Source organism: Bombina bombina, chromosome 2 (genome assembly GCF_027579735.1).
Source record: "Bombina bombina isolate aBomBom1 chromosome 2, aBomBom1.pri, whole genome shotgun sequence".
NCBI classification, from domain to species: Eukaryota; Metazoa; Chordata; class Amphibia; order Anura; family Bombinatoridae; genus Bombina; species Bombina bombina.
The window spans coordinates 792,390,325-792,412,720 of NC_069500.1; the positions used below are offsets into that span (position 1 = coordinate 792,390,325).

Genomic DNA, 22,396 nt, shown 5'->3' on the forward strand with positions numbered 1-22,396 from the left:
TTGCATAAATGTTTTGTAGATGATCCATTTATATAGCCCATCTGGGTGTGTTTTTGTAACAATGGATAGTTTTGATGATTTTTAAATAACATTGTGCTGATTTTCAGACTCCTAACCAAGCCCCAACATTTTAGAGGTATATTAATGTATACAGACTTCATATGAAAATGGATCTTTTCATATGCAGGGGATGGGGGGAGGGTCTGCTCTCAGCCCCTATCAGTGGGTGTCCCAGGCTGATGTCATTAACAGTTTTAAATTGGTAGCTTCTAAGTAAGTTTTTAAAAGGTTTTACACTGGATTTTATTTATCAGTATCTGTGCATATTATTCTTTATAGTAGTGTCTATTACACGCAGTTAAATGAAAATTGGTGTATATTGTCCCTTTAATTTCATGGTAAGTAAAAAATCTTGTTTTGTGTTTGTAATCTTTAGCAACTCATTTCATATTTGTATATTACCCAGCTAAATGTCATAGATTAGCCAAAGTCAGTTAGCAAAGGTTATAATGGAGAAAACCAGTTAATTACTTTCACTTGGCGCAAAATGTATTTGTAAATGCAAATTCAGAATGTTTTCTAATGCAAACATTGTTAAAGGGACACTGAACCCACATTTTTTATTTTGTGATTCAGATAGAGCATGACATTTTAAGCAACTTTCTAATTTACTCCAAATATCAAATTTTCTTCATTCTCTTGGTATCTTTATTTGAAATGCAAGAATGTAAGTTTAGATGCCAGCCCATTTTTGGTGAACAACCTGGGTTGTCCTTGCTGATTGGTGGACAAATTCATCCACCAATAAAAAAAGTGCTGTCCAGAGTCTGAACAAAACAAAAAAAAAAAAGCTTTGATGCCTTTTTCAAATAAAGATAGCAAGAGAATGAAGAAAATTTGATAATAGGAGTAAATTAGAAAGTAGCTTAAAATTGCACGCTCTGTCTGAATTACGAAAGAAAAAATTTGGGTTCAATGTCCCTTTAAGTTTGTGTTATTTTGTCTGGAAACAAGTTTATACATTGTTGCATCTCATTATTTTTTTTATTCTTCTGTTGAAGCATTTATCCATCAGGTGACCAGGAGAACAATTCGGGTCTTATTCCTGCTGCACATAACACAGGGGGTTCATTGCCTGACCTGACCAACATCCACTTCCCTTCTCCGTTACCAATTCCATTAGATCCTGAGGAGTCGTCTTTTCCAACTCTAAATAACTCTAACAGCACAGGCAATTTATCTCACCTGGGCATGAACAACACAAGTCAAGGTAAGTGGAGTGTATATTAGATATATAATAAGCATTACCTGGTAGCTTTTTTTCCTGACTTTGTAACTTTTTCCTACTGAGGTAAAAATGAGAGACAGATAGACATACATTTAAATACATGCAGGCATAAATGTTGATGCCATTATGTTTGCAAACGCTATACCTACCCCCTGAAGCTTTAGATTTATGGCTGTCTTCTTTCTTTTTCCTCCAGAAGGAATCATGTTTATTTGAAACCATATTAAGGGGACATTAAACACCTTGTAATTACAGGACATTTCTGTTGTGTCGCTATAGAATGTAATTGTTTTGCAGTTGTTATCAATTAAGACAATTAGGGGCATATATGTAGCAGGGATAGCCTTTAGAAGTCAGCAGGGTTCATTTCAGTGTCTGAAAGTTAGAAATTGATTTATTTTCAAAGCTAAATTACATGATATGGGGGCAAAATAAATTATAAAAATATATTGCAAAGTTGTTTATGCACAAGTAAACATTTTATAAAAAGGTGTTTACTGTTACTTTTGTGTAAGACTATTATAAAAGACTCTACATTGAGATTTTTTGATTGATAGACTTACAATTGTTTACTTGTTAATTTTATTTTATATTTATCTTCCTTACAAATTGTAAAACAAATAGCAAATTGCTTTGTATTAAAATAATTCTTTTAATTTGTAGATGTGTTTTTTTTTTAAAATTAAATGGGCATGAAACCCACATTTCTCCTACATTGGTGTATCCGGTCCACGGCTTCTTCCTTACTTGTGGGATATTCTCAATCCCTACAGGAAGTGGCAAAGAGAGCACACAGCAGAGCTGTCCATATAGCTCCCCTCAGGCTCCGCCCCCCCCCAGTCATTCTCTTTGCCGCTCTAACTAGTAGCATCTCCACGGGGGTGGTAAAGAGTATGTGGTGTTTAGTTGTAGTTTTTTATTCTTCTATCAAGAGTTTGTTATTTTAAAATAGTGCCGGCTTGTACTATTTACTCTGCAGCAGAAAGTGATGAAGATTTCTGCCGAGAGGAATATGATTTTAGCACCAGTAACTAAAATCCATTGCTATTCCCTCGCAGGACTGTTGAAACCAGAGAACTTCAGTTGGGGGGAACAGTTTGCAGGCTTAACTGCTTCAGGTATGATCAGTCATTTTTCTAACAAGACCTAGTAATGCTAGAAGACTGTCAGCAATCCCCTCTGGGATAGGTAAGCCATTTCTCCAATATTGGTGTGTCCGGTCCACGGCGTCATCCTTACTTGTGGGAATATCTCTTCCCCAACAGGAAATGGCAAAGAGTCCCAGCAAAGCTGGCCATATAGTCCCTCCTAGGCTCCGCCCACCCCAGTCATTCTCTTTGCCGTTGCACAGGCAACATCTCCACGGAGATGGTTAAGAGTATGTGGTGTTTAGTTGTAGTTTTTTATTCTACTATCAAGAGTTTGTTATTTTAAAATAGTGCTGGTATGTACTATTTACTCTGAAACAGAAAGAGATGAAGAATTCTGTTTGTGAGAGGAAGATGATTTTAGCAGACAGTAACTAAAATCCTTTGCTTTTTCCACATAGGACTGTTGAGATGAAGTAACTTCAGTTGGGGGAAACAGTTAGCAGACTTTTCTGCTTAAGGTATGACTAGCCATATTTCTAACAAGACTGTGTAATGCTGGAAGGCTGTCATTTCCCCTCATGGGGACCGGTAAGCCATTTTCTTAGTCTCAAGCAGAATAAAGGGCTTAATATGGGCTATAAAACTGGTAGACACTTTTATGGGCAAAATCGATTGCTTTATTTGGGCATTTTATACATGTTTATGCTGGTATTTCACATTTATAAACTTGGGGAACGTTTTTTAACGTCAGGCACTATGTTAGACACCTTTTCCAGTCAGGAAGGGCCTTCCCAGTTGTAGGCTGAGCCTCATTTTCGCGCCATTATTGCGCAGTTGTTTTTGAGAGCAAGACATGCAGATGCATGTGTGAGGACCTGAAAATAGTTGGAAAAGTTCCTAGAAGGCGTCATTTGGTATCGTATTCCCCTCTGGGCTTGGTAGTGTCGCAGCAAAGGCTGTAGCTGGGACTGTAGAGGGGTTAAAACTGTAACCGGCTCCGGTTTCGTTATTTTAAGGGTTAAAGCTCTGAAAATTGGTGTGCAATACTTTTAATGCTTTAAGACACTGCGGTGAAATTTTGGTAATTTTTGAACAATTCCTTCATATTTTTTCACATATTCAGTAATAAAGTGTGCTCTGTTTAAAATTTAAAGAGACAGTAACGGTTTTGTTTTAAAACGGTTTTTGTGTTTTACTGACAAGTTTAAGCCTGTTTAACATGTCTGTGCCTTCAGATAAGCTATGTTCTATATGTATGAAAGTCAATGTGTCTCCCCCTTCTAAATTATGTGATAATTGTGCCAAAGCGTCCAAACAAAGTAAGGACAGTACTGTCACAGATAATGAAGTTGCCCAAGATGATTCATCAGATGAAGGGAGTAGACATGGTTCTACATCATCTCCTCCTGTGTCTACACCAGTTTTGCCCACGCAGGAGGCCCCTAGTACTTCTAGCGCGCCAATGCTTATTACCATGCAACAATTGACGGCTGTAATGGATAACTCCATAGCAAATATTTTATCCAAAATGCCTGCATATCAGAGAAAGCGCGATTGCTCTGTTTTAAACACTGAAGAGCAGGAGGGCGCTGATGATAATTGTTCTGTCATACCCTCACACCAATCTGAAGGGGCCATGAGGGAGGTTTTGTCAGATGGGGAAATTTCAGATTCAGGAAAAATTTCCCAACAGGCTGAACCTGATGTTGTGACATTTAAATTTAAATTAGAACATCTCCGCGCACTGCTTAAGGAGGTGTTATCTACTCTGGATGATTGTGACAACCTGGTCATTCCAGAAAAATTATGCAAGATGGACAAGTTCCTAGAGGTTCCGGTGCACCCCGACGCTTTTCCTATACCCAAGCGGGTGGCGGACATAGTGAATAAGGAATGGGAGAAGCCCGGCATACCTTTTGATCCCCCTCCTATATTTAAGAAATTATTTCCTATGGTCGACCCCAGAAAGGACTTATGGCAGACAGTCCCTAAGGTCAAGGGGGCAGTTTCTACTCTAAACAAGCGCACTACTATTCCTATCGAGGATAATTGTGCTTTCAAAGATCCTATGGATAAAAAATTGGAGGGTTTGCTTAAAAAGATTTTTGTACAGCAAGGTTACCTTCTTCAACCCATTTCGTGCATTGTTCCTGTCACTACAGCAGCGTGGTTCTGGTTCGAGGAACTAGAAAAGTCGCTCAGTAGAGAGACTCCATATGAGGAGGTTATGGACAGAGTTCACGCACTTAAGTTGGCTAACTCTTTTATTTTAGATGCCGCTTTGCAAATAGCTAGATTAGTGGCGAAAAATTCAGGGTTTGCAATTGTGGCGCGCAGAGCGCTTTGGCTAAAGTCTTGGTCAGCGGATGTATCATCCAAGACAAAACTGCTTAATATCCCCTTCAAGGGTAAAACTCTCTTTGGGCCAGAATTGAAAGAGATTATCTCAGACATCACTGGGGGAAAGGGCCACGCCCTCCCACAAGATGGGCCTTTCAAAGCCAAGAATAAGTCTAATTTTCGTTCCTTTCGTAATTTCAGGAATGGACCGGGCTCTAATTCTGCATCCTCTAAGCAAGAGGGTAATACCTCACAAACTAAACCAGCCTGGAAACCGATGCAAGGCTGGAACAAGGGTAAGCAGGCCAAGAAGCCTGCCGCTGCTAACAAAACAGCATGAAGGAGTAGCCCCCGATCCGGGACCGGATCTAGTGGGGGGCAGACTCTCTCTCTTTGCTCAGGCTTGGGCAAGAGATGTTCAGGATCCCTGGAAGCTAGAAATAGTTTCTCAGGGTTATCTTCTGGAATTCAAGGAACTACCCCCAAGGGGAAGGTTCCACATGTCTCACTTATCCTCAAACCAAATAAAGAGGCAGGCATTCTTACATTGTGTAGAAGACCTGTTAAAGATGGGAGTGATACACCCAGTTCCAACGGCGGAACAAGAAATGGGATTTTACTCAAATCTGTTTGTAGTTCCCAAAAAAGAGGGAACTTTCAGACCAATCCTGGATTTAAAGATCCTAAACAAATTTCTCAGAGTACCATCGTTCAAGATGGAAACCATTCAAACGATTCTACCCACAATTCAGGAAGGTCAATTTATGACTACCGTGGATCTAAAGGATGCGTATCTACATATCCCTATCCACAAAGAACATCATCAGTTCCTAAGGTTCGCCTTTCTGGACAAACATTACCAGTTTGTGGCCCTCCCATTCGGGTTAGCCACTGCTCCAAGGATTTTCACAAAGGTACTCGGATCCCTTCTAGCGGTTCTAAGACCAAGGGGCATTGCAGTAGTACCGTACTTGGACGACATTCTAGTACAAGCGTCGTCTCTTTCAAAGGCAAAGGCTCACTCAGACATCGTTCTGGCCTTTCTCAGATCTCACGGATGGAAGGTGAACATAGAAAAAAGTTCCCTGTCTCCGTCGACAAGAGTTCCCTTCTTGGGAACAATAATAGATTCCTTAGAAATGAGGATTTTCTTGAAAGAAGTCAGAAAGTCAAAACTTCTAAACGCTTGTCAAGTTCTTCATTCTATTCCTCGTCCTTCCGTAGCTCAGTGCATGGAAGTAGTAGGATTGATGGTTGCAGCAATAGACATAGTTCCTTTTGCGCAAATTCATCTAAGACCATTACAACTGTGCATGCTGAAACAGTGGAATGGGGACTATACAGACTTGTCTCCAGTGATTCAAGTAGATCAGAAGACCAGAGACTCACTCCGTTGGTGGCTAACCCAGGATCACCTATCCCAGGGAATGAGCTTCCGCAGTCCAGAGTGGGTCATCGTCACAACCGACGCCAGCCTAGTGGGCTGGGGCGCGGTCTGGGAATCCCTGAAGGCTCAGGGACTGTGGTCTCGGGAAGAGTCTCTTCTCCCGATAAACATTCTGGAACTAAGAGCGATATTCAATGCTCTCAGGGCTTGGCCTCAGCTAGCAAAGGCCAGATTCATAAGATTCCAATCAGACAACATGACTGTTGCGTATCTCAATCATCAGGGGGGAACAAGGAGTTCCCTGGCGATGAAAGAAGTGACCAAAATAATACAATGGGCGGAGAATCACTCCTGCCACCTATCTGCGATCCACATTCCAGGTGTGGAAAACTGGGAAGCGGATTATTTGAGTCGTCAGACATTCCATCCGGGGGAGTGGGAACTCCACCCGGAGATCTTTGCCCAGTTGACGCAACTATGGGGCATTCCAGATATGGATCTGATGGCGTCTCGTCAGAACTTCAAGGTTCCTTGCTACGGGTCCAGATCCAGGGATCCCAAGGCGACTCTAGTGGATGCACTAGTAGCGCCTTGGACCTTCAACCTAGCTTATGTGTTTCCACCGTTTCCTCTCATTCCCAGGCTGGTAGCCAGGATCAAACAGGAGAGGGCCTTGGTGATCTTGATAGGTCCTGCGTGGCCACGCAGGACTTGGTATGCAGACCTGGTGAATATGTCATCGGTTCCACCATGGAAGCTACCTTTGAGACAGGACCTTCTTGTTCAGGGTCCATTCGAACATCCAAATCTGGTCTCCCTCCAGCTGACGGCTTGGAGATTGAACGCTTGATTCTATCAAAGCGTGGGTTTTCAGATTCCGTGATAGATACTCTGGTTCAAGCCAGAAAACCGGTAACTAGAAAGATTTACCATAAAATATGGAAAAGATATATCTGCTGGTGTGAATCCAAGGGATTCCCATGGAATAAGATAAAGATCCCTAGGATTCTTTCCTTTCTACAAGAAGGTTTGGATAAAGGATTATCTGCGAGTTCTCTAAAGGGACAGATTTCTGCTTTATCTGTCCTACTACACAAACGACTGGCAGTTGTGCCAGATGTTCAAGCATTTGTTCAGGCTTTGGTTAGAATCAAGCCTTTTTACAGACCTTTGACTCCTCCCTGGAGTTTAAATCTAGTTCTTTCAGTTCTTCAAGGGGTTCCGTTTGAACCTTTACATTCCATAGATATTAAGTTGTTATCTTGGAAAGTTTTGTTTTTGGTTGCTATTTCTTCTGCTAGAAGAGTTTCTGAGTTATCTGCTCTACAGTGTACTCCACCCTATCTGGTGTTCCATTCAGATAAGGTTGTTCTGCGTACTAAGCCTGGTTTTCTACCAAAGGTTGTTTCCAACAAAAATATTAATCAGGAGATAGTTGTACCTTCTTTGTGTCCGAATCCAGTTTCAAAGAAGGAATGTTTGCTACACAATTTAGATGTAGTCCGTGCTCTAAAGTTCTACTTAGAAGCTACAAAAGAGTTCAGACAAACTTCTTCTCTGTTTGTCGTCTATTCTGGTAAAAGGAGAGGTCAAAAAGCAACTTCTACCTCTCTTTCCTTTTGGCTTAAAAGCATCATCCGATTGGCTTATGAGACTGCCGGACGGCAGCCTCCTGAAAGAATCACAGCTCACTCCACTAGGGCTGTAGCTTCCACATGGGCCTTCAAGAACGAGGCTTCTGTTGATCAGATATGTAAGGCAGCGACTTGGTCTTCACTGCACACTTTTGCCAAATTTTACAAATTTGATACTTGTGTGTGTGAAGTGTGCCATAGCGTCCAAATAGCTTAAGGACCGTACAATCACGCTTAAAGATATAGCCCAAGATGATTCTTTAGCTGAAGGTAGTGAGGATAGATAGCTCACTATCCTCTCTTTCTGTGTCAACACCAGCTATGCCCGCGCAAGCGATGCCCAGTACATCTAGCGTGCCAATTGCTATTACTATGCAACAGTTAGCAGCAGTAATGGATAATTCTCTCGCAGCATTTTTATCCAAACTGCCAGCTTTTCCTAGGAAGCGTGATTGCTCAGTTTTAAATACAGAAAATGAGCAAGCAGACGCAGAGGATAATTTATCTGTAGTACCCTCACATCAATCTGACTTGGCGGTGAGGGAGGGCCTGTCTTAGGGAGAAATTTCTGACACAAGAAAAGTTTCTCAGCAGGCAGAGCCTGATACCATAGCATTTAAATTTAATCTTGAACACCTCTGCGCTCTACTTAAGGAGGTCCTAGCTACTCTTGATGATTGTGACCCTTTGGTGGTCCCAGAAAAATTGTGTAAAATGGATAAATTCTTAGAGGTCCCAGTACACACTGATGCGTTTCCGATACCTAAGAGGGTGGCGGATATAGTGAATAAGGAGTGGGAGAAGCCAGGTGTACCTTTTGTTCCCGCTCCTATATTTAAGAAAATGTTCCCCATTGTTGACCCCAGAAGGGACGCGTGGCAGACGGTCCCTAAGGTAGAGGGGGCAGTTTCAACGCTAGCTAAGCGCACAACTATACCAATAGAAGACAGTTGCGCTTTCAAAGATCCTATGGATAAAAAATTAGAAGGTTTACTTAAGAAAATTTTTGTTCAACAAGGTTTTCTTCTTCAACCAATTTCTTTCATTATTCCTGTAACCACTGCAGCTGCTTTTTGGTTTGAGGAATTAGAAAACTCGCTCCAGAAGGAGACTTCTTATGATGAAGTCATGGATAGAATTCACGCCCTGAAGTTGGCTAATTCTTTCATTACAGATGCCGCTTTTCAGTTAGCTAAATTAGCGGCGAAAAATTCTGGTTTCGCAATAGTGGCGCGTAGGGCGCTTTAGCTAAAATCGTGGCCGGCGGATGTGTCGTCCAAAACAAAATTGCTTAATATTCCTTTCAAGGGTAAGACCCTATTCGGGCCAGAGTTGAAAGAAATTATTTCAGATATCACTGGGGGAAAGGGCCATGCCCTTCCACAGGATAGACCTTTCAAAGCTAAAAATAAGTCTAATTTTCGTTCCTTTCGCAATTTCAGGAACGGACCGGCTTCTACCTCTACAGCCACTAGGCAAGAGGGTAACGCACCCCAGCCCAAACCAGCATGGAAACCATTGCAAGGCTGGAACAAGGGTAAACAGGCCAAAAAGCCTGCTGCTGCTACCAAGACAGCATGAAGGGATAGCCCCCGATCCGGGACCGGATCTAGTAGGGGGCAGACTTTCTCTCTTTGCTCAGGCCTGGGCAAGAGATGTTCCGGACCCCTGGGCACTAGAAATTGTCTCTCAGGGGTATCTTCTAGAATTCAAGGACCTTCCTCCAAGGGGAAGGTTCCACATGTCTCGCTTATCTTTAGAAAAATGGGGGTGATAAACCCAGTTCCAACAGCAGAACAAGGACTGGGATTTTACTCAAACCTGTTTGTAGTTCCCAAAAAGGAAGGAACTTTCAGGCCAATTCTGGATTTAAAGATCCTAAACAAATTCCTCAGAGTTCCCTCATTCAAAATGGAAACCATATTCGGACAATTTTACCAATGGTCCAGGAGGGTCAATATATGACTACCGTGGACTTAAAGGATGCGTACCTGCATATTCCTATCCACAAAGATCCTTTCTGGACAAGCATTACCAGTTCGTGGCTCTTCCCTTCGGATTGGCCACTGCTCCCAGAATTTTCACAAAGGTGCTAGGGTCCCTTCTAGCGGTGCTAAGGCCAAGGGGCATTGCAGTAGCACCTTACCTAGACAACATTTTAATACAGGCGTCGTCCTTTCACAAAGCAAGGGCTCATACGGACATTGTTCTAGCCTTTCTAAGGTCTCTCGGGTGGAAGGTGAACATAGATAAAAGTTCTCTGTCTCCGTTCACAAGGGTTCCCTTCCTGGGAACAATAATAGACTCGGTAGAAATGAAAATCTTTCTGACAGAGGTCAGGAAATTAAAACTTTTGAACACTTGTCGAGTTCTTCAATCCATTCCTCAACCCTCCATAGCTCAGTGCATGGAGGTAATAGGACTAATGGTTGCGGCAATGGACGTGGTTCCTTTTGCTCGAATTCATTTAAGACCATTGCAACTGTGCATGCTTAAACAATGGAATGGGGATTATGCAGATTTGTCTTCCCAGATTCAGATGGACCAGCAAACCAGAGACTCACTCCTCTGGTGGTTGTCTCAGGATCACCTGTCTCAGGGAATGAGTTTCCGAAGACCGGAGTGGATCATTGTCAAGACCGACGCCAGCCTCTTAGGCTGGGGCGCGGTCTGGAAGTCCCTGAAGGCTCAGGGTCTATGGTCTCGGGAAGAATCTCTTCTCCCGATAAACATTTTGGAATTGAGAGCGATATTCAATGCGCTCCAGGCATGGCCTCAACTAGCGGAGGCCAAATTCATCAGATTTCAGTTGGACAACATGACGACTGTAGCGTACATCAATCATCAGGGGGGAACAAAGAGTTCCCTGGCGATGAGGGAGGTATCCAAGATCATCAAATGGGCAGAGGATCACTCCTGCCATCTATCAGCAATTCACATCCCAGGAGTGGACAACTGGGAAGCGGATTATCTGAGTCTTCAGACTTTCCATCCGGGGGAGTGGGAACTCCACCCGGAGGTTTTTGCTCAGCTGACCCAGCTATGGGGCATTCCAGATCTGGATCTGATGGCGTCACGTCAGAACTCCAAAGTTACACGTTACGGGTCCAGGTCCAGGGATCCCAAGGCGACATTGGTAGATGACCTAGTAGTGCCTTGGTCGTTCAATCTAGCTTATGTCTTTCCACCGTTTCCCCTTCTCCCCCGGCTAGTAGCCAGGATCAAACAGGAGAAGGCTTCGGTAATTCTGATAGCTCCTGCATGGCCACGCAGGACTTGGTATGCAGACCTGGTGAATATGTCATCGGTTCCACCATGGAAGCTGCCTTTGAGGCAGGACCTTCTAATTCAAGGTCCATTCGAACATCCAAACCTAGTTTCTCTGCAACTGACTGCTTGGAGATTGAACGCTTGATTCTAGCTAAGCGTGGGTTTTCGGAATCAGTTATAGATACTCTGATCCAGGCTAGAAAGCCTGTCACCAGGAAAATTTACCATAAGATATGGCGGAAATATCTTTGCTGGTGCAAATCCAAGGGTTACTCATGGAGTAAGATTAGGATTCCAAGGATACTATCTTTTCTCCAAGAAGGATTGGAGAAAGGTCTGTCAGCTAGTTCTTTAAAGGGACAGATATCTGCTCTGTCTGTTTTGTTACACAAGCGTCTGGCAGCCATGCCAGATATTCAGGCATTTGTACAGGCTTTAGTCAGAATCAAGCCTGTCTACAGACCTGTGGCTCCTCCATGGAGTCTAAATTTAGTTCTTTCAGTTCTTCAAGGGGTTCCGTTTGAACCTCTACATTCCATAGATATTAAGTTACTATCTTGGAAAGTTTTGTTTTTAGTAGCTATTTCTTCTGCTAGAAGAGTTTCTGAATTGTCTGCTTTGCAGTGTAATTCACCCTATCTGGTGTTTCATACAGATAAGGTCGTTTTACGTACCAAACCTGGTTTTCTTCCAAAAGTGGTTTCCAATAAGAATATCAACCAGGAAATAGTTGTTCCTTCTCTGTGTCCTAATCCAGTTTCTAACAAGGAACGTCTGTTACACAATCTTGATGTGGCTGAAAAGCATCATCCGGTTGGCTTATGAGACTGCTGGAAGGCAGCCTCCTGAACGAGTTACAGCTCACTCTACTAGAGCTGTGGCTTCCACATGGGCTTTCAAGAATGAGGCTTCTGTTGAACAGATTTGTAAGGCAGCGACTTGGTCTTCACTGCATACGTTTGCCAAATTTTACAAATTCGATACTTTTGCTTCTTCGGAGGCTATTTTTGGGAGAAAGGTTTTGCAAGCAGTGGTGCCTTCCGTTTAGGTTACCTGACTTGTTCCCTCCCTTCATCCGTGTCCTAAAGCTTTGGTATTGGTTCCCACATGTAAGGATGAAGTCGTGGACCGGATACACCAATGTAGGAGAAAACAGAATTTATGTTTACCTGATAAATTTCTTTCTCCTACGGTGTATCCGGTCCACGGCCCGCCCTGGCATTTTGGTCAGGTTTAAATTTATTTTTTGTAAAATACAGTCACCACTGCACTCTATGGTTCTCCTTTTTCTCCTAACCGTTGGTCGAATGACTGGGGGGGCGGAGCCTGAGGGGAGCTATATGGACAGCTCTGCTGTGTGCTCTCTTTGCCACTTCCTGTAGGGATTGAGAATATCCCACAAGTAAAGATGAAGCCGTGGACCGGATACACCGTAGGAGAAAGAAATTTATCAGGTAAACATAAATTCTGTTTTTTTTCTTTCATGATTTAGAAAGAACGTGCAATTTTAAACAACTTTCTGATTTGCTTCTATTATCTAATTTGCTTCATTCGCTTTATATCCTTTGCTGAAAAGCATATCTATATAGGCTCAGTAGCTGCTGGTTGGTGGCTGCACATAGATGCCTTGTATGATTGGCTCACCCATATACATTGCTATTTCTTCAACAAAGGATATCTAAAGAATAAAGCAAATTAGATAATAGAAGTTAATTGGAATGTTGTTTAAAATTGTATTCTCTATCTGAATCATGAAAGAAAACTTTTGGGTTTAGTGTCCCTTTAAGGAACAGAAACATTTGAGTCCAATCCTTTTTTTCTGATATTTCATTCCGCTTTCCTTTACTCGCCCACCCATCTTAGCTTAATACTTCAAAATGGTGTCTGCTTCTTTTTATTCCAAGGCCATCTTGCATCTACTAAGTGATAAAGTGGTATAGTTTTATTTGCGAACATGTCAAGAGTGTACTTTTTGTGCCTGTGCTGTTAGGCAAATCACATTAACATTTCACAAATGACTTTCCTTGTTAAGAATAAAAAAACAGCCTGTCAAGTGACATATCTCCACTTTCTGTGTACGTGGATATATAATGTATATATAACTTGCCCGTTCAGGGTTAAAAGGCACCACTCTGCTTACCTCTTAAAACCTTTTGTTTCTTTTGTTGGTACGTGATGGCTATAAGTAAGATTCTGAAATCCACAAGGCATTTCTGTTTTCATGTAGTTAATGGGACATGAAAGTCAAAATAAATCTTTAGAATTCGGATAGAACATGCACTTTTAAGAGATTTTTCTATTTACTATTTTTAATGATCTTTGTTCTCTTGGTATCCTTTGCTGAAAAGCATACCTAGTTAGGCTAAGGAGCAGCAGTGCACTAATGGGAGCTTGCTAAGAACTGGTGGCTACACACATATGCCTCTTGTCATTGGCTCATCAGATGTGTTTAGCAATCTCTGAATGATGCATTGCTGCTCTGGTGCTGACATTTTCAGTGGTTAAACACACAGGTATATGCAAGAAACAGTGCAATAATAAAATGCACTAACAGAAAAGATCATTTTGCTTCACGTTTGTCCTTTTAAATTGACATTCGTTATTATTTTTTCCTTTGTATCTAAAAAGAAGGCATTTGTAAATGTTAATTTTGTTTGGGGGGAGGGGTGTTCATGTGTTAACAGGGAAAAAAGTTTTTACTTATCAGCTAGGAAGCTTCAATCCCACATATGAGTTTTGCCCTGATAAGAACTTAAAGGGATACTGAGCCCAAATGTTTTCTTTCGTGATTTAGATAGAGCATGCAATTTTAAGCAACTTTCTAATTTACTCCTATTATCATATTTTCTTCGTTCTCTTGCTATCTTTATTTGAAAAAGGCATCTACACTTTTTTTGGTTCAGACTCTGGATAGCACTTTTTTATTGATGGATGAATTTATCCACCAATTAGCAAGGACAACCCAGGTTGTTCACCAAAAAAGGGCCGGCATCTAAACTTACATTCTTGCATTTAAAATAAAGATACCAAGAGAATGAAGAAAATTTGATAATAGGAGTAAATTAGAAAGTTGCCTAAAATTTGCATTTCTATCTGAATCACGAAAGAAAAAATGTGGGTTCAGTATCCCTTGAAAGGGACATGAAACCCAAATTTTTTCTTCCATGATTTAGATAGAGCATACATTTTTAAACAACTTTTCAATTTACTTCTTGTATCTAATTTGCTTCATTCTCTTGGCATCCTTTGTTTAAAAGCATATCTAGATGGGCTCAGGAGCTGAAAGCTAGCTGCTGATTGGTGCCTGCACATATATGCCTCTTGTGATTGGCTTACCGATATGTTCAGAAAGTTCCCAGTAGTGCATTGCTGCTCCTTAAAGAAAGGATACCAAGAGAATAAAGCAACATTGATAATAGAAGTAAATTAGAAAAATGTTTTCAATTGTATGCTTTATCTAAATCATGAAAGAAAAATTTGGGGATTCATGTCCCTTTAAGGTTAGTTTTAAATTCAATTTAAACTTTTCTCTTCCCTCATATATTTTGCATTTAAATTGGTTTGTTTCATATTCAGGATATCATTATCTGAAGTAATATATTTTCTTGATTTGCCCAACAGTTTAATGTCCCTTTGATAACCATTATAGCAGGGTTACTAATCACCATGCTATTGTTTTGCCTTCTATGCCTGCTGCTGTCTTCAATGCAATTTTCATATTTTAACCCATTACTGGTGTCAGCTGGGGAAACGCTGCATCTTAATACTGGGGGCCGCCATAGTGGAACTTAGGTATTCATATGCTCTGTAACAGAATCAGTGCACATTTACAGATTAGGGATTTTACCATCTTATAAACAGCTGTATCATGTGTTTAGCGTTTGAGTGCACAATACAGAGCAGGAGCATTTTTCTTTCATACAAGTAGTGAGAATCCACGATCCATTACTCCTGGAAATTACTCTTTCCTGCCACTAGGAGGAGGCAAAGATTTAAAAACCCCAAGAGCTCTATAAAACCACTCCCACCTCATTGGTAACCCAGTCTTGTATTTGCCTCTCCTGGAAGGAAAGTGAAGAATAAAGATGTGAATATGATTCTTTAGTTTTGAGGGGTTCTCAGATTAAGTTGAGGCCCATTTCCACTCAGAGTTCAGTTTTTTGGTGGAGAGATGTATTTGGAGTATGGGTAGTGGCATATTTTTCACCTGCTGGGATTTAGTCACAAACCTTCCAACGGTGTGGCAGGGACTTGCCCTTTTGCCTCCTCCTGGTTCAGCTTCCTACTGGTTTCCTCCAGCAGTAGGGTGCCTATTGGTAAGTACAACATTTTTATAATTTGGCACTGAGCCTATTAGGGGTGTGTGTGTGTGTGTATGTATGTATGTATGTATGTGTGTGTGTGTGTGTGTGTGTGTGTGTGTGTATATATATATATATGTGTATATATATATATATATATATATATATATATATATATATATATATATATATATATATACTGTATATATGTGTGTAAAATTCCCCTTTAAAACTATTTTATGTTTTCAAGTTTTCACACGCACACTTGGTCGTGTATTTAGTTTTGCCGCACTTTTTTTCTTTACGTGACATCAGGTTGATGCACACTATTTCTTTAGTATGCTATATGGATATCAGGCGTCCTAAATCATAGTGACACATTTGCCTTAATGTTTTTTGTTTTTAAGCAGTACTTTCAGAGGTTTTCCCTTTCTTAAAGAGCTTTTTTAATAGGGACATTACCATTTAACTGCATGTTTGTATTTTTGCATTTAACTTAATTATTAGTTTTCTGCAGTTTTAGAGCCTTCTGATCCCGACCCAAAATCTGCCTTAGAACCTGGGTCATCTGAACACTTTCCTACCAGTGTTAAATGTTTGTATTGTAAAACAGGCTGAAGTTTTACCTCTAGCAAACTTATGCAATAAATGTATTAATGCATTCTTATCATTCTAATGCTACTCTTGCTTCTAAAGGTGTTACTACTCCTTTTATTTATTTTTTGTCCTTACAGGAGAGAACTTCAAATTTTGCTCTTGGAATTAAGAACTTTATTCGCTCTACATTGTCTGAGATGTTGATGGCCATTCCTCATCATAGCATAAAAGGTCAGCTCAGAATTTACCTTCTACTAGCTCTAAGTCTGCTGAGGTTATGAGTCCTCAGAGGAAGAGTTTTTTTCTGAATCAGAATCATACTTTATTTTTTTTAGTTGAACATATTTGTTCTTTTTTTGATAAATTTTGCTTATTTTAGATGTTAAAAATCCTAAAATAAGAATGGGATTGCTCTTTTGATAGTTTAGATACTAATTTTAAACATATGGTTAATCTCCTGAGGTATTTCCTATCCCTGATGCAGTCTCTGAGATAGGGAATGGCATATGCCAGGTTTTTCTTTTAATGTTTCTGCATGTTTAAGAACTTGTATCCTTTTCCGGCTTCTAACAGCTTTGGCAAACTGTTCCCAAAGTGGATGGGGCCATGTCTTCTTTTGCTCAAAAAACTACTATTCCTTTGGAAAACCACTCTTCCTTTAAAAGACCATTTAGAAAGTAAGTGAGAGTCTTTCCATAGGAGGATTTTTCAGCAAGCAGGATATTTTTTTAGTTTTCTATTGCTGATGTAGCTGCTGCTTCCTTTTTAGTTAGTATTTTTTGACAATTTTCTGAGGAATCTGCTAGTGAAGATGTTATAACCCTTTTGGAGTTGATTAAATGTGTTTGTGCTTTAATTTGTGACATCATTAAGATGCTTAAAGTATGTCTTTGGCAGTACTTTTTAGAAGAGTTTTAAGGTTAAAGTATTGGTCTGCTGATATTTCTATATCCAGGTATCTATCTCTCTCTTTTCAGGGAAAGTCGTTATTTGGTTCTGGTTTGGATTTTATTATTTCTTCTGTGACTAGAGGTAAAAAAAAAAAAATTCCTCAGAACTAGACATCCAAAGGTAAATTAAAAACAATTAATTTACATCAAAAGGTAAATTAATTGTTTTTGTCCCTTTCACCAGAACAGGGCACAGAAATCTGATTTCTCCATTCAGAAACAAGTTTCTTCTGGTTCTGTCTGGAAGCAGAGTTCAAACTGGAATAAGTTCTGGCAGTTCAAGTCTTAATGAATGTATGGCCCCCCATCTATGGGCTCTGGTAGGGGCAGGTTTTGCCTTTTTAAGGAAGCTTTATTTCAATTTGTTCAGAATCCATGGGTTTTAAATATAGTCTCTCAGGGTTATCGAATAGGTTTTGACCAAGGCCTCCCAGGGGAAGGTTTTTTTTCTGTCCATTGTTTCATGAAAGCCTGTGAATGCACAGGCCTTTTTTCAATCGGTTTTGGATCTAGTGCCTATGGGAGTGATTGTTCCTGTTCCATTGTTGGAACAGGGAATGGGGTTTTACTCCAACCTCTTCTTTGTTCCAAAGAAGGAGGGACCTTTAAAATAGAGATTATTCAGACTTTTCTACCTTTTTGTTCAGCAAGGTCACTACGGATTTAAAGGATGCTTACTTTCTGGACAAGAATTTTCTATTTGTTGATCTAGCATTTGGTCTGGCCTCAGCTCCCAGAATATTCTCAAAAGTTCTGGGTTCCCTTTTGTCTGTGTTCAGAACTCAGGGTATTGCAGTGTTTCCTTGCCTGGACGTTATCTTGGTTTAGGCTCCTCCTTTTCATTGAACAGAATCCTACACTAACAGACTGTTGTTGTTCCTTCAACAACATGGTTTGAAAATCAATTTTCCAATGAGTTTGCTGGATACTCAAACAAGGTTGTTTTCTTTCATGTAATTGGCAAGAGTCCATGAGCTAGTGACGTATGGGATATAGAAACCTACCAGGAGGGGCAAAGTTTCCCAAACCTCAAAATGCCTATAAATTCACCCCTCACCACACCCACAATTCAGTTTTACAAACCTATGGAGGTGGTGAAGTAAGTTTGTGCTTGATGTTTTCTAAATTCTTCGTTGATAAGTGCTTCTAAGCATTCTGAAGCCCAATTCCTCTCAGAGTACAGTGTTTATCAGAGGGATGTGAAGAGAGTATCGCCTGTTTGATATTATGGTTTTCCTCGCGGGAAATCTTTTCAAGGGTTCTCTGTTATCGGTCGTTGGAATTCATCTCGTATCTCCCTTTTCAGATCGACGATATACTTTTATAAATCATTACCTCTGCTGATAGCTTTCAGTACTGGTTTGGCTATCTGCTATATGTGGATGGGTGTCTTTCGTAAGTATGTATCATTATTTTAAGATTCTCAGCTATGGTTTGGCCCTTTATGTATTAATATAAAGTTTTAAATATATGTATTTTACTTATATTTGCCATGAGTCAGGTCTATGTGTATTTACCTTTGCAGTCCAGCAGTTTTGTTATGGGAATCATGTTTAGGAAGTTTGTCTTACCTGGGGTATAGTCTTTTTTCAATTTGACTTGTTTTCTTTAAAAAAACTTGCGGGCATATTAGGCTCGAGAGGACGCAAAATGCTGTTATTTATTGCGTCATTCTTTCCGCAAGAAATTTTTGGGCGGGAATGTGCGTCTGTCATGATGCAAGTTCGTCATTTACTGCTTCTTAGTTGACGCAAGGTTGTTTAGCGTGAAATTGCGTTTGTTATGGCGCAAGTTTCGTCATTTCCGGATATTTGTTGGCACCAAAAAATTTCTCAACTTCCTATATTTTACCCCACTTCCTATATGCTCCTTGCCTTCTTTATGTTCCGAGGGCTATGCTATTTGCTTTTTTGTCAATTTTAGCATTTGCATTTTTTCCCATTCCTGAAGTCACTGTAGGAACTATGCTGCCTGAACACAGTTATATCAAAGCTAAATGTATCTGTTGTAAGCTAGTGGAGATTATATCTCCAACTGTAGTATGTAACAGTTGTCATGATAAGCTTTTGAATGCAGAAAAAGTTTCTATTAGTGCTAGTACAGTATCTGTTGTTCCTTCAACATCTAAAGTACATGATATCCCTGTTAATATGAAAAATTATATTGCTGATGCGATTCAGAAGGCTATGGCTGCTATACCGCCTTCAAATAAATGTAAAAGGTCTTTTAAAACTTCTCATAATACTGATGAAATTTGTAATGACCGGCAACATCCTGATATATCCTCCTCCTGATGAGGATCTCTCTGATTCAGAAGATCCTACTTCAGACATTGACACTGATAAATCATCTTATCTTTTTAAGATTGAGTGTATTCGTTCTTTGTTGAAAGAAGTGTTGATAACTTTGTAAACGTTTAAATTCTGTTTGTAAACCTCCTGTGTCTACTCCTGAGGTTTTTTCTTGTTCCTGATGCTATTTCTGATGTGATTGCTAAGGAATGGTCTAAGCCTGGTACTTCTTTTGTTCCTTCTTCAAGGTTTAATAAGTTGTATCCTTTGCCAGTGGCTAATTTTAGAGTTTTGAGGAAAAGTCCCTATGGAAGATACTACCTCTTTTAAGGATCCTTTAGATAGGAAGATTGAATCTTATAAAAGGAAAGATTATTTGCATTCTGGCTATATGCTTAGACCTGCCATTTCTATGGCTGATGTTGCGGCTGCATCAACTTTTTGGTTGGATAGCTTAGCACAACGAGAAAAATACTCTAATTTTCATAGAATTGTTCGTTTGCTTCAACATGCTAATCATTTTATCTGTGATGCTATTTTTGATGATATAAAGATTAATGTTAAATCTATGTCTTTGGCTATTTTAGCTAGAAGAGCTTTATGGCTCAAATCATGGAATGCTGACATGGTATCTAAATCTAGTTTACTATCGCTTTCATTCCAGGGTAATAATTTGTTTGGTTCCTAGTTGGATTAAATTATTTCCACTATTACTGGGGGAAAGGGAGTTTTTTTGCCTCAAGATAAAGTCTAAAGGCAAATCTAAAGCTTCTAATTGGTTTTGTTCCTTTCATCAGAATAGAAAACAGAAAACCACTCCTTCCCCTAAAGACTCTGGCTCCAATTGGAAGCCATCCTTGAGTTGAAATAAATCCAAGCCTTACAAGAAACCAAAGCCAGCCCCCAAGTCTGCATGAAGGTGCAGATCTCGATCCAGTTCTGTTGGTGGGGGGCAGATTGAAATTATTTCAAGACATTTGGGCAGGTTCCATTCGGAATCATTGGATTCAGAATATTGTCTCCCAGGGGTATCGAATAGGTTTCAGAATAAGACCACCTGTAAGGAGATTTTTTCTCTCTCACGTTCCAACAAATCCTGTGAAAGCTTAGGCTTTTCTGAAGTGTGTTTCGGATCTAGAGCTTTCAGAAGTGATTGTACCAGTTCCACTTCTGGAACAGGGTTTGGGTTTTTATTCAAATCAATTCATTGTCCCGAAGAAGGAAAATTCTTTCAGACCAGTTCTGGATCTGAGGTTTTTGAATCGTCCCAACTTTAAAGATGGTAACTATAAGGACTATTCTGTCTTTTGTTCGGCAAGATCATTATATGTCCACAATAGACTTACAGGACGCATATCTTCACATTCCGATTCATCCAGACCACTATCGGTTTCTGAGATTCTCTTTTCTAGACAAGCATTACCAATTTGTTGCTCTTCCATTTGGCCTAGCAACAGCTCCAAGAATCTTTTCGAAGGTTCTTGGTGCCCTTTAATCTGTAAACAGAGAGCAGTGTATTGCAGCATTTCCTTATTTGGACAATATCTTGGTACTGGCTCAGTCTTTACATTTAGCAGAATCTCATACGAATCAACTTGTGTTGTTTCTTCAAAGACATGGTTGGAGGATCAATTTACCAAAGAGTTCTTTGATTCCTCAGTCAAGGGTCACCTTTTTAGGTTTCCAGATAGATTCAGTGTCCATGACTCTGTCTCTAACAGACAAGAGACGAATAAAATTGATTTCTGCCTGTCGAAAACCTTCAGTTGATCATACCCTTCAGTGGCTATGTGCATGGAAGTTTTAGGTCTCATGACTGCAGCATCGGACGCGATCCCCTTTGCTCATTTTCATATGAGACCTCTGCAGCTTTGCATGCTGAATAAATGGTGCAGGGATTATTCTCTGATATCACAGTTGATTTACTTAAATCCCAACATTCAACTCTCTCTGTCCTGGTGGTTAGTCCATCATCAGATTATTCAGAGGGCCTCTTTTGTTCGTCCTGCCTGGACTGTGATTTCAACAGGTGCAAATCTCACAGGTTTGGGAGCTGTCTGGGGGTCTCTGACAGCACAAGGAGTTTGGAATCCTCAAGAGGCGAGGTTACCAATCAATATTTTAGAACTCTGTGCTGTTTTCAGGGCTCTTCAGGCTTGCCCGCTATTAAAGAGAGAATTATTCATTCGTTTTCAGACAGACAATATCACAACTGTGGTATATGTCAATCATCAAGGGGGGACTTGCAGTCCTTTAGCGATGAAAGAAGTATCTCGGATACAGTCTTGGGCGGAATCCAATTCCTGTCTTATTTCTGCAATACATATCCCAGGTGTAGACAATTTTGAAATGGATTATCTCAGCTGCCAATTCTTACATCCAGGGGAGTGGTCTCTCCATCCAGATGTATTTTATCAGATTGTTCAGATGTGGGGTCTTCCCGAAATAGATCTGATGACTTCCCATCTAAACAAGAATCTTCCCAGGTACCTTTCCAGGTCCAGGGATCCTCAGGCGGAGATGGTGGATGCGTTAGCAGTTCCTTGGTGTTACCAACTTGCTTATATTTTTACGCCTCTAGTTCTTCTTCCAAGGGTGATCTCCAAGATCCTAATGAAACAATCACAGGTGTTTCTGATAGCACCAGCATGGCCTCACTGGTTTTGGTATGCGGATCTTGTCCGGATGTCCAGTTGCCAACCTTGGCCACTTCCTTTAATGCCAGACCTTCTGTCTCAAGGGCCGTTTTTCCATCAGGATCTCAAATCGCTAAATTTGAAGGTATGGAAATTGAATGCTTAGTGCTTCTCTGACCCAGTGATTAATACTATGCTAATGCTTCAGGCTCGTAAGTCTGTTTCAAGGAAGATTTATTATCGGGTTTGGAAAAGTCTGTGAGTCTCCTTTTCTGATTTTTCATCAGGATAAAGCTGTTTTGCGGACTTCGTTTAAATTTCTTCGTAAGGTGGTGAATTCAACAACATTAGTGGGGAAATTGTTGTTCCTTCTTTGTGGCCTTATCCTAAGAATGCTTTTGAAAGATCTTTACATTCTTTAGATGTTGTAAGAGCTTTGAAATACTATATCGAAGCTACTAAGGATTTTAGAAAGATTTCCAGTCTTTGTTGTTTTTTCTGCTTTCAGGAAAGGCCAGAAAGCTTCTGCCATTTCTTTGGCATCGTGGTTAAAGCTTTTGATTCAAAAGGCTTATTTGGAGGCGGGACAGTCTCCGCCTCAGAAAATTACA

The 22,396-nt window shown here is 40.3% G+C and overlaps 1 protein-coding gene across 1 annotated transcript in view; it reads left to right on the forward strand.

The window, feature by feature from the left end:
- CRTC1 (CREB regulated transcription coactivator 1) overlaps positions 1-22,396 on the forward strand; it is an 871,795-nt gene that overhangs the window by 608,519 nt on the left and 240,880 nt on the right. The window contains exon 8 of the mRNA XM_053702973.1: positions 1,062-1,270. Within this exon, the coding sequence (XP_053558948.1) occupies positions 1,062-1,270 (209 nt within the window). The remainder of the gene's footprint in view (positions 1-1,061; positions 1,271-22,396) is intronic.